A 12,385-nucleotide genomic window follows, 5' to 3' on the forward strand; every position below is an offset into this window, starting at 1 on the left:
AGAGTGAGATTGCTGCGTTAATCAGTTTCGAAAGCTTTAGTGAAGATTGGTATTCTACATTTTTCAAAATTTGGCTGAGGCACACATTGTTGCTGAAAGTCAAGCGTAATAAAGTTTAAACATAGCCAGACATGACATCAGCACCTAATATAAGTGCGTAACATGTCAGCGTTGCAGTCACATGGAACTGAAGTCTTTCTTAGCTCTTCTATGTTTACTGCACATCAGATATATCATAGTTCGTGTGCAGAAGCTGCTGACATACAGTGTGTTTAATAGCAACACCGTTTTTGCGGACAGTCAGCTATTAGTATACCTTACATGTAATCTGAGCAGCCGGACTCACCATACTGAGCATCGTTGAAGGTCCCTGCCAGAGTTTTACACGACGAGTTGTCCCCGCCACACACTCCGCACTTGTCATTCCTGGCCTTCGAGTTGAGAACGTGGTCGCAGCCTGCTTGCTGAAGAGGCACAGATGATGAGAAGATAGGGATTTGTGATTAAGGATGACGACATAATGTACTTAAAAGGACTGGTTTGAATGCTTTGAATGATACATTTGTCAGCAATGTTTCACATTGACATCATGAACTTGGCAAATGCAGGTGTTTTTAACTGTGAACTACAAACACTTCACTGAAAACTCAAGCATAATCCTTTCCAGTAATCAAAAACATGAATCAAGCATGTGTAGGGCGGGAGTCTTAAGTTTGTTTGCTCATGATAGCATGAGGAGAAGTTGAGGCTAAGCTGACGTTGACATTGAAGCTTGTGTGTGTTGTGTACGCTCATCATAAAAGATGAAACAGACAGACATACCCTGCAGAGGCCTTGAACACAGATGTCGTAAGTATCCGGCCCACACGGCGTGCCGTCGATGACACGGTCCTTCAGCTGATAGTACGCCGTCGTCCCAGCGACCCGGCAGAAGAGCTTGCAGCGATCCTTCATTAGTACTGGATGGAGAAAGAAAACAAATCATGGAAAAAGCTGGACTATAGCTCATTAAGTTAATGAGATTAATAAAATACAAATCCTGAGCAGTAACAAGATGAAAAGAATGTTTTTGATATTGCACCTATTTACATTTTTTTGCGAAGCTCAGCAAACTCTTGCTAGAAGTGCCAAATTTTTATCTGCTGTTTGGAAAAATCACATTCTATCTGACAGCACACTGGCTCCAGGGTTTGGCCTGTTTGCTTGTCTAGCATCAATTAAATGAATGAATCACTTGCAGTAACTTGGACATGGTGGGCTTTGCCAGATGGTAATCTCATGTAGCTGGGCAGGCATGAGATACGACTGCAAGAGGGAATGCTGCCAGGAGGTTCATATGGAGGGGCTGTGTGTTGCTTTAATGTTGTTGTTTAGTGTCGAATTAAAGTGTACCCCGGGTGGGTCTTATCATGGGTATGCAAAGTATGACAAAGGAAAGACACAACAGATGTGTGCCAGCACTTAAACATCCGCCCATTTGTAAACAAGAGGTTTCTACCTTCTCACCTCACAGTTTAGCACGTTTTCATCTCTACACTCCCGCTACACACACTGTGGACTGAGTAAAACTGCATGAGAAGTTTACCCAAATAATAACTGAGTGCAGACAAAAACTGATTTTGGAATGGAGACATGAAGCATTTAAGTTAAATGAACCAAATTCACTGCATCACTATATTCAAACTATCTTGTGTAGTTGGATATAAATAGTATCCATCTGATGTGGGAGCTCAGGTGACCACAAGACTCAAATGACATGCTTCTGGATTACATTGGTGTACTTACTGCCGCTGTACTTGGGGACCCAGCGGACGGTGGGAGGTAGACCGTTGATGTTGAAGTGCTTGCCGTCAAACTGAGAGCACTGCTCTTCGCGGAAATCTTTCCGTCCTCGCGGACATGGCTCAGTGTTGCAAGAGCGGAACTTCATCCTGCGACCCACACAGAACTTCCCGCCATTTCTGGGCCTAGAGTGGGACAGGATGGATCACAGGAGCACTGCACTTAGTTTCAGTATAAAGATCATGTTTGCATTTGTTTGACTGGTGCTTTATGACTTCAAACTCACTTTGTTTACATATAAATTCAAACTAAGGAAACAAGCCTCCTCTAACTGTTGCTGAAAATCAAGATGAGACTTACTGAATCTGACATGCCCGTTTGCTACTCACTTTAGGTTGTTTATGAATCTTATTCAGGCATGAATTTTCTTACACATATTTAGATTCTGTATTGACTTAGATTGTCATAACTGTCTGATCCTTTCTTACTCAGGCTTGTTGCAGTCTCTGCTGGTGCTCCGGGTTCCTCCACCACAGGACCTGGAGCAAGCACTGTAGGGCCCCCAAGGACCCCACTCCCCGTGAACTGGCTGCAGGTCCAACTCCTTGTTCACACACATCCCGTGTCTGCAGTACTGCATGTGAATAGACATGTAGATCCTGTTAAAAACCATGACTGCTACTCCTGCAGCCCTGAAGACAAACACAGACCGTTTTGTGCACGACTCTACAGCAGAATTAGTCCACGCACAGCTGGGAGTGGTGCTCCTCTTTGAATACTTAATCCTCTGTTTAGATCTGGATCAGGAAAAGACAAACCTGAAGTGTTCAACATGTGTGACACTACTTTCCTTGATCAAAATCTATACTGTATTTGGGGGTGTACTTCTTGAAGAGTGATGTCAAAAGTTCAGTTCCTGCTCTGTTCTCATGACATCACAACTACTTTTAGTCCTGAACTAATCAAAAATTAAGAAAGATGCATTTCATCATGAAAATATGGGAGTCCACAGTGAGTTGCAGAGACAATTTCACTTCTTAAATCATCTTCAGCTTGTATTGGAAATACTGAATTACATAATACAGATCTTTTGTACAGTAGACCCACTTGGACATAGAAAATAAGGGTCCTGATATCAAACAGTGTGTACCAACCAACCAGCCTTTGCCAAGATGTGCTAACACAGCTTTCATAAGCAAAGCACGGCAGGCCCATTTGCCTTCGTGTGTAACCGAATCCCCTTCTCAGTGGCTAAGATATCGGTGGGTCCTGTTCACTGAAAGAATGCAGGACAAGACGGCGTCTGTCTGGGTACGTAGCCCGCCGTCCGGGCACACAGGCACGGGGAGCAGTGGCACCGTGATAAGGAAACTCTAGAGTCGTGATAACAAGAGGAACAAAGTTCATTACTGGCTTGACATCAGGATCTCCCTTCTCCTGCTCGGCTGTCTATCTACTCAGGTTCACAGCTTTAAAACTGTAACCTAAAAAGGAGGATGCTCCACTTCAGTTTATCCATTTTCAACGTGTTGAAGAGTGTCTTGGGTCTGTGAGGTTGATGCACAAGTTGTTACTTCCATTGCTGACTCTTTCCAGATGAGAAGTGCAACTGCTATTATTTCAACTGGCCACACGCCCAATCCACTACAAGACATTCAATCCGCTACGCCAGATAAAAAAACTAAGACTGCCTGTTCTGAAGACTCTTGAGAACTGAGAGCAAAACTGTGTGAGATCTCTTCAGTGGATTTTCATAATTACATTATTAAACAAGGGAGGATATCAATCAAAGTCATCTCCTGGACAATGTTTAATCAGGCCAGTTTCTACTTTAGCATCATTTCACAACTTGAACACCTGCAAAAGTGCAAAGTCATACACGCAAACACATGTAAATACACACAGAATTTGGCACCGCTAACTCTACTAGCCTGGCCTGGTTTGCATGTGTGTTTTACACACTTGTGGGTCTAATGATGGAGTGTAAAGTCTGCGCACAATGACAGACAGGTGTTAACAGCTGCAGGGTATGGACTAAACAAGCCACAAACATTTCCATCATCCAGACCTGGTTTGAGTCATGGCCTGGCCCTTTCTTCCTGTCTTGCCCCACCGTAAATGCAAACTGAAAGCACTGATAATGTTGACAATGAGAACAATTCAAATAAAAGGCACTAAAAGGAATGTGATAAAACATCCATATGAGTTAAAATGGCTTCCATACCGCGAAAGGGCAAACAGGGGCTGGTCCTTGTTGGTTGAGCAACTTTCTCAATAAAGAAATACCGCTTAACAACTACACTTCATCGAAAAACAGATTTTAATACGTTTTTTAAGAGTTTTCTTTTTGTCACAAAAAAAGAGTTTCCCTCCTCTTATAGCCCTCATATCCCCTTCCCCCGCCTCAGCTTAGGGACTGTCACCCCAGACCTGTGCATCCCTCCTATAACTCCTCTCCACAGCCTCCCATCCCCCTTATCCCCTTATGGGAAACTGCAAGGGCCACGCAGGGACCACCGCAGTGCAACCAGGCGGCAGGACCCAAGGAACTGTCAAACACAAGGCGGACTGTCTGTCAGAGAGGACCAAAGCCTGTGTAAGCCTCTGAGGCATTCCACTCCCCCCCACTGGCACCCTGTGTTTACAACCGTTTTGTTTGGCTTGAAAAGGTGATGTGGGTGAAAAGAAGAAAGAAAAAGAGGGGGGGAGTGGAAGGAAAAAAACATCTGTGTGAGATGATGTATATGCATGTGTGTGTGTGTGTGTGTGTGTGTGTGCGTGTGTGTGCGTGTTTGTGTTTGTGTGTATGTGTGTGTGCACATGTGTGAATGTGTGTCAAGTGTGAGAGTGATTGCTCAGAGTCTGGAGGCATCTGGGGGCCACGCTCAATTCCAATTAGCCTCTCTTTCCGAGGTGCACAAACACACCCTTGGAAAACGCTGAGTTGAGAGGCAGTCTTGGTAAAGTTCAAACTAGCACTGAGGACACCGTCAGACCCTTTCCTCGAAAGATTGTCAAACTTAGCCCTCAATTGGGATTGTGGTGAGACATTTGAAGGTCTAGTGAGAGAAACCTGTCCAGCTGTGACTAGCATGTGTTTCAAATTAGGAATTTCGCAAAAACACACACGCTGACACACCAACTCACACCACAACATGTGCATAAGTGCATACACATGCATGCATTTTGCACGAACTGTATACGACTACACTCAAATCGCACACCAACAAACTACATAAAGTTTGACCAACTCAGCCACACGGCCACAGAGAGCAGTCACCAGCATGCTAACCCCCACAGCGGCAACACTTTCTAAGGACAGCAGCTGCTTGAAGCTTCTCCGCTGGCTGGTTTGGAAGTTAGCGCCCTGTAATTGCCAGGAAACTGTTGCAGAGAGCACCTCATTTCTGAACCCAAGCCATACATCACTGCAGGAATGAGAAGGCAGCGGACTGATTTAAAAAGCCCTTTCATTTTAACACGGCCATTTCCAAAAGGCATCACCTTTCATGTTGCAGTGTCTTTCTCATGGATCTGGGAACGGAGTTCACTTTGGCCATGGCCTGTTGGGGGTTTGTGTCTCAGTCTCTGATGAGACCTCTTTCTTTTCCACAATCACAATTAAAAGTGACCGCAATCCCAAAAAACCTGAAACATCTGGAGTCACCTGCCAAAACAGCCCAACACAGACCACCATCGTGGTTTTCAATAAGGCATTAATCACTGCTACGTGTCCAATAACTTGACCTGGAGGTGAGAGGAAACAGAGAGGCCATGGAGCTATACAGTAGTGAAGGATTCTGGAAATAAGTCAAGTGACAGTTGTTATTATAGACTGGATTTCCACTGACTCATTTTTTTAACCCATATCCCTGTCAGTTCCACATTTCCTCTTTCCGTTGTGTTGAAAGGGTGTGAAGACAGGAGGAGAAATGATGAGAGGGAGAGGGAGGTGGGAGCAACTGAGACAACATGATGCAACCGTGACCCAAGCCAACCTCTCTCTTCTTACTTGGTTTCCTATCCTCTTTTTCCACTGTGTGTGATCTCTCCTTCCCCCACATCTTTCCTAGAAGTGTAAGGGTTGTCATTACAGTGAATGAGTAGTTTGGTGCGATCAGCTGTTCCATTCACGTGCACACTTTTACTGTCGGTCTTTCTTACTTATTATCATCGCTGTACAACTACTGGGACAAACACACAACTTGTAATGTTCTGAAACTTGCCTAAATCATCATTTTTAGTACTAACATCTAAAAAAATGATGATTTATAAAGGTGTTCCTTGGCGGTTATCCTCCATCTCTGCTGCTCCCCAGAGGATTTTTTATTTTCTTTTTACTCTTTTAGCTCATCATTTTATTTTATTGTTTTATTAAATATTGTTTTTTTTAAAACAATAAGGCAGCACAATAAGCTGTGAAGAGAACATGATCACCACATAAAGTTGATATTGCGATTTATTTCGAGATTTGTTATATATCATATATGCACTCCCCTCTAGCTCTGTTAAATCTTCACTATGTTCATCTGCTAATTGCTAGCCAATAAAAACATTGATTATAAAGCTAGCCTAAATCAAACAAAGCTTAACAAAGTTGTATTAGTTAGCCAACAGACATTTTCTTGTTAGTTGGTGGAGCTTACATTTGTCTAGTACATTAGCTCCAAGTTAATGCTAATGTTGCTTCATGTGTGCTAGATGCTAGATTACGGATCCCACGAGTTATCTTGCAGAACCCGCCCTACTCTACCTCTGATTGGCGTGTGTCTTCATTATCGTACGCCTAAAGCTTCAGCACGAGGGAGAAGGTGAGAAAAGTGGTGAAGTTCAACAGACAGGTGCTCCCATCATAAAACAAAAACTCTGGCAAGGATGAGTGACCCCAAGAGGAGCAGCAGCAGACCAGAAAGGAGGCCGAAGAGGTCGGTGTGTCTACAGCTTGTAAACCACCACATCAGAACCACAAGAATAATAGACCGCAGCTACACTACGAGATGACAGTTTGAGTCCAACAGTTTGCGTCAAGGTTAGATAATACAAAGAGCAGGCAACCAATCAGCGGTGGAGTGATACAGGTCTTGCAAGAAAACCAGTAGGATCCATAACAACGCCTGCTAGATGTGTAAGAGGACAATTACTAAGTGTTATATCAGGCAACTGGACTTATTTTAGTTTCTTGAAACGTTTCACCTCTCATCCAAGAGGCTTCCTCATCAACAAGAGGACAATTGTTTGCTAATACATAACCATAAATACAATTTTTTCCATTGAATATATCACCTTTCACATAAAATTTTTTATTTTAATAACTGTGTATGAAGGAACACATTTTTGTCACATTTTGACACCAAACTATAATCATGCAAATACTTTCCTTCCTACTCTACAGCCAGCAATGACAGCTCTACTCACTCGCTACCGGACACAGTAATTCCATCAGCAAACTACATCAATGCTAAAACAACAATCCTCTTGTTAGCCCAAATCCACAGATATGTCTGTGATGATGGCAAATCAAAGTGGCAACATCCTGCAAATATCCAGAGATTAGCTGAGAGTGACACTGATACCAGTCTCACAATCCCAAGCTCCAGTACAGCCACATGCACACACACAAACACACACCCCGTCCCAGCATCGTACGACAAGTCTGTCAGGCTGCCAGGGAGTTCCAGCCAACACTCACCGCCTCCGCCAACAGACTCCATTCTGCCCTGGCTTCACTTTTCAAGACCTCACTATCTCGCTCTAATTGGCTGAAACCAGAGCAGGTCGTCATTCTTTCCCGAAGAATGTTCTGGAAATCAAAAACAACTTCCCGTTTATTCACTTACACTAACCACTCAATTAAGCCCCTATTAAGAGAATCTGGGAAAGTTTTGGGGGTTTTACACTTACTCAGCGAGCACCAATCGCAATGAATGAAATCAAAAACACTTCAATATTTCATTTGTCATTTTGATTCCCCCGCAAAAAATGGCTTTCGAGGGAGCTTTCAGTCAAGAACACATTCAAGTTGACAATAAAAGGAACAAAACTGGGAACAATAAGAACTTTGACAACAAAACACCACAGTTTATTCAAGCTCCGTCACCACCTCTTTCTCTCCGCCACCCACTGAGCGGCGACGTGGTGAGAAGCAGAGCGGGGATCTTCAAATGGTTGGGACGTGGATACAGGGCCAAGCAGTCCCCAGCTTTGGCTTGACAGGAGCTTATTGACCATGCTGTCTGGCCCCTAATCTACACACACACACACACACACACACACACACACACACACACACACACACAGACACACACATCTACTAGTGTGCATGTCTATACACTTTAAATGAGTTACACTAAATGTAATTGATCCTGCAATCAAATAGATGCAACACACACGGAAGAACTACATCCATGTATGCACACACAGTCAAAACACACACACACACACACACACACAAACAAACGCACAAAGATGCACAGGCAGGATCCTTTTGAAGAGTGAGAGGGACCGAAAAAGGTGGGGGGGAGTAAGGGAGAAAGAGCAGGAGAGTAGAGGATGGAGGGGAGGGAGGGTGGTGGCGGTATTTATAGACAACAAGTGATGGGATGCCCTCGTTAGTGCACGGCCCACTGAGCCAGATGACAGACGCGCCGCCGAGAGGTCATGTGACCGCATTACTCACTCCGGCGCCCTGTGAGAGGGCCCGTTGAGCAACAGAGAGGGAGGGAGAGAGAGAGAGAGGCACAAGTGGAGAAGCGGAGAGAGTCGGAGGAGAAGGGAACAGAGGGGGAGAAAACTACCCATGAACCCTGCAGTGCCCATTGCCCTATTTCAACTAAGCTGTATACAAACAAACTTTTTTTCACTCTTCATTTAGGGGACGTGCCTCTCTCCCACTTTTTGGGCGCTGACCTCAATTACCCGATGCGGTCACTACTTTGTTTCGTAACCCGATAGAACAAAAACTCTCTCCAGACAGCACGGGCAAAAGAGGTGACAGCTCAGAAGATGTGCTTTTTACGAGAGATGACGTTTCCCATGTAATCACTTAGAATGACATGGCAGGCTTTGGTCTAATGATAGGCTACGGAAGAGATCTTCAAAGGGGAGCTGTGGTTGCTAAGACAATACCTGCTGCTAGTTTCCCCCCATAGAGGCCTTAGCCGTAATCCTCCAGATCTGACACTCCCCCCTCAACACACACTCCCCCTCAGGGCTCTGCAGACACCTCAGAGCCAGGACCCAAGACCCTGTAAAGCCTTAGACCTGAACCTCATGACTTCTTTGCAGAAAGAATGAGAAAGGAGTCGAGAAGAGGTGAAAAGGTGTGATAGATGTAGTATATTAAGAATGTCTCCGAAAAAAAATAGAGATAGGCGCAGTGGACAAACGTACTAGAGGCACCAAGAGATACAAAGACACAAAAACACAATAGTGACATGAGAATCAAGAAGAATCGTCTGGGTTTGCAGGTTATCAGACGTTTTTTGAGGCTGGCATAAGGATGAACACAAACACACCATACCAAAACACCACATAAAAGAGCTCTTGTGCGGGCAGGTGAGTGTTGGTGCAGGGTCCCCCTCTCTTTCAACTCATCCTACTTCAAACAGCCCCCTGCATGAAGATGAAACTGGGCCCTCGGCACACAAACAAAGGTGGTGCCTCGGCTCAAACGCACAAAGAAACGAAGGAAAACTCTTTGTGTGTTTGTTCATAGGGAAAACAACCACCACTAAAAGGTCTGTCGGGTGGTCCACTTTGGTTCAAACTGAAATATCTCAGCAGCTATTGGATGGACTAACTTTAAGGACATTCATAGTCCGCAGAGGATATATCTTAATGGCTTTGGTGACCCTCTGATTTGTCATCTAAAGCCACCACAAGGTTGACATTTCCAATAAAATGTTTCAACAATTAGTGGTTGGATATCTGTGTTCCAACAGGATGAATACATCATTTTGGTGATCCCTAAACTTTTCTTCTCCTCTGCACTGTTATACCGAGGTACTGCATCACAGAGCCGCTAGAAGACCCTTAGTTTTGTTAAATAAGGCAGAAGGAATTCTAAAATGTGATTTGGCTATCATCAGACATTTAGATGGAAAATTCAACTAAATGTGGTCAAAAATTTACAAAACTGTTGTTACATGACTACAGTACGCTCACTACATCTCAAAAACGTCCACTTTTCAAACAAATTTAACCTGGTTTTAACCCTGGTGTTTTGGCCTCTCTGGAGCGGCACATTACCAAATCAGTGTTTACAGGCTTCCAATAAAGATCAGACATCTATTGTAATCTACCTAAGTAAGCTCGAGTTGAGTTGAGGGTTTGTAGCTTATTAAAGCAACACCACTTGGTGTGACTAAACACCGTGTCTCCTCAAAACATCTCTCCCACGAACAGGCTGAGAGCAGTATGAGAGCTGCGATCCCAGGACCATTACTGTTTAGTCCGGTTGTTGTGGTTGGATTAAGATGTTAGCTATCCCCTGTTAACCTCTCCTCACTAGACAGGGCTGATCCAGGACCTAACATGGTGAGGAGGGAGATGGAGCCAGATGAAAGGATATAAGGGATATAAGACTTACATGGGCCCACACTGAAAAAGACTCCTGGAGGGCAGAAGGTTAAGGAGAGTAGAGAACCCTCCTTCTTTCCCTCCCTCTCTTTCTCCCTCTCATGCATGTTCCGAATGCTAAACACCAGCCCACCACATCCTCCTCATTCTCCTCCCTCCCTCCTCTCCTGCGCTGCAGAATCACTGATGTGAGGTCTTTTGTGAGAGCGCTGGCTGGTCTCAGCCTGGGCTCTGTTACGGCCTGACCACTGACCCACTCACCCGCCTTTTAAAGAGGTTTTAGGGTCATGGGTTCACAACAAGGTGACTCAACTGTGAACGGCGGGCGGCATCCTCTTTCAAAGGGCCTACGTCTTCACCTTTCCCTCTCAAGACTCTCTCTCCCTCTTTTTCGCCCCCTCTGTCTCTCTTTTCTTTCCTCTTTCTCTCTTTCGCCCTCTGCCCCCCACCCTCCACTCCCCCCCCCCTCCCCTGCAGCCCTTCTTTCCATGTATCCTCAGTGACTGACCCGACGTCTCAGCCCTAATTAGCATAGCATCCCAGAGCGAGGAGAACATGAAGGCTAATGGGGGTTGGGGCCCCGCAACAACACTGAGGGTAAAGCTTCAAGTTTCTAACTAGGGCCATCACCTGACCACATTTACATGGGTTTTCTGCAACCAGAATGCAGGCAGGAGAGTAATGGATGATAAATTATTCCTTTTTCTTGGTAGGGGAAGTGAACTAGAAGGGAAAGGCATCAGGATTCAAAGCGGCACTGCAAGGGAGTTTTGGCTTGTGTCACTAATGTATTTAGTCTAAAATGCAACGAGGCCAGCTTAAACAACAATCCTGATGAGGGAACAGAGGTCATACATTCAGCAGTCATTCTGCAATATGGTGAAAACAAATATTTACATTTAACCCGTATTTAAAGCTAACTCTGGTTTCATGGTAGCTGCAAACAATTCCTCATGTTCTTCTGCTTTTAATACTAAATAACTTGGTTGTACTGCATCAGGACACTTCAGTGTGCCAATCTTAAGAGACCCATCATGCTTTTTTGTTTTTTTTCCTTTCCTTCAGTTTTTTATGTGTTCTTGTGCATGTAAAAGGTTATGAAAGTTAAAAAGGTCAAAGTCTGCGACAACAGAATCTCCTGACTCCCACCAAAAACACTGCTCCTGAAACGCGTCGTCAGTAGTCTCGCCTTCAATTCCGTGACTTTTTTACATCGCATTACGTCACAGGTTACACGTTTGGATAATTTATGCCTAGCGGCTAGTTTGGCACGTAAGAATTGATTTCGCAAAGTTGCTCTGTTGTTGTTAGTTGTGCTGGCTCAGGCTTGTGTGAGTTGGCCAATCAGAGGAGACTGGGTATCCAAGAGGAGAGCCTTAAAGAGACAGGAGCGTTAGCAGTACTGGACTAAGTAACGATTTGATAATCGACCAGGCTGATAATCATTTAATTCACTGTAAACAGTATATATGTACGCGTAAAATATGTTTAATTTACTTTTACTTGTACTTTTGATACTTAAGTACGTTTATTGCCTTTACTTTTGATACCTTACTACATTTTAATATCAGACACTTTTACTCGAGTAATATTCGTATGGGTGACTTTCACTTCAATATTTCAACATAGTATCTTTACTTTTGTTCAAGTACGACTTCTGGGTCTTTTTATAAACAACAGGTTTCCTGCAACTCAGTTTTCTAACAATTTGACAGCAGCTGTATTAAAATCTACACATATACCCCCAAAACTTGAACATTTACTGCAGCAAAATAAGTGTCAGCCAGTCTACTTACAAAACATCTGTGAGTAATTTTTTTTAGTTCAGGGAATCAAACTCATGTAATCTCTTCCTTAAGCAATACAGATCCACAGGTGGACAGACTCACCATTCCGTGTCCACAGTCAGTCCCATCAGCCAGTGGCATGTGCTGTGTACGACACCCTTTATGGTCCCCCTCTGCACTCGTACACCACAGCCTCTTGCATTGTTTCTGTGGGAGGAAAAATGAGCAATAGCAATTAA

The 12,385-nt window shown here is 44.1% G+C and overlaps 1 protein-coding gene across 1 annotated transcript in view; it reads right to left on the reverse strand.

The window, feature by feature from the left end:
* LOC311264258 (A disintegrin and metalloproteinase with thrombospondin motifs 20) overlaps positions 1 to 12,385 on the reverse strand; it is an 84,302-nt gene that overhangs the window by 42,311 nt on the left and 29,606 nt on the right. The window contains exons 11-15 of the mRNA XM_084364987.1: positions 12,249 to 12,353; positions 2,271 to 2,416; positions 1,786 to 1,967; positions 823 to 959; positions 347 to 464 (exon numbers count right to left, since the gene is read on the reverse strand). Of these exons, the coding sequence (XP_084221113.1) occupies positions 347 to 464; positions 823 to 959; positions 1,786 to 1,967; positions 2,271 to 2,416; positions 12,249 to 12,353 (688 nt within the window). The remainder of the gene's footprint in view (positions 1 to 346; positions 465 to 822; positions 960 to 1,785; positions 1,968 to 2,270; positions 2,417 to 12,248; positions 12,354 to 12,385) is intronic.

This window comes from Pagrus pagrus (assembly GCF_965226575.1).
Source record: "Pagrus pagrus genome assembly, chromosome: 10".
NCBI classification, from domain to species: domain Eukaryota; kingdom Metazoa; phylum Chordata; class Actinopteri; order Spariformes; family Sparidae; genus Pagrus; species Pagrus pagrus.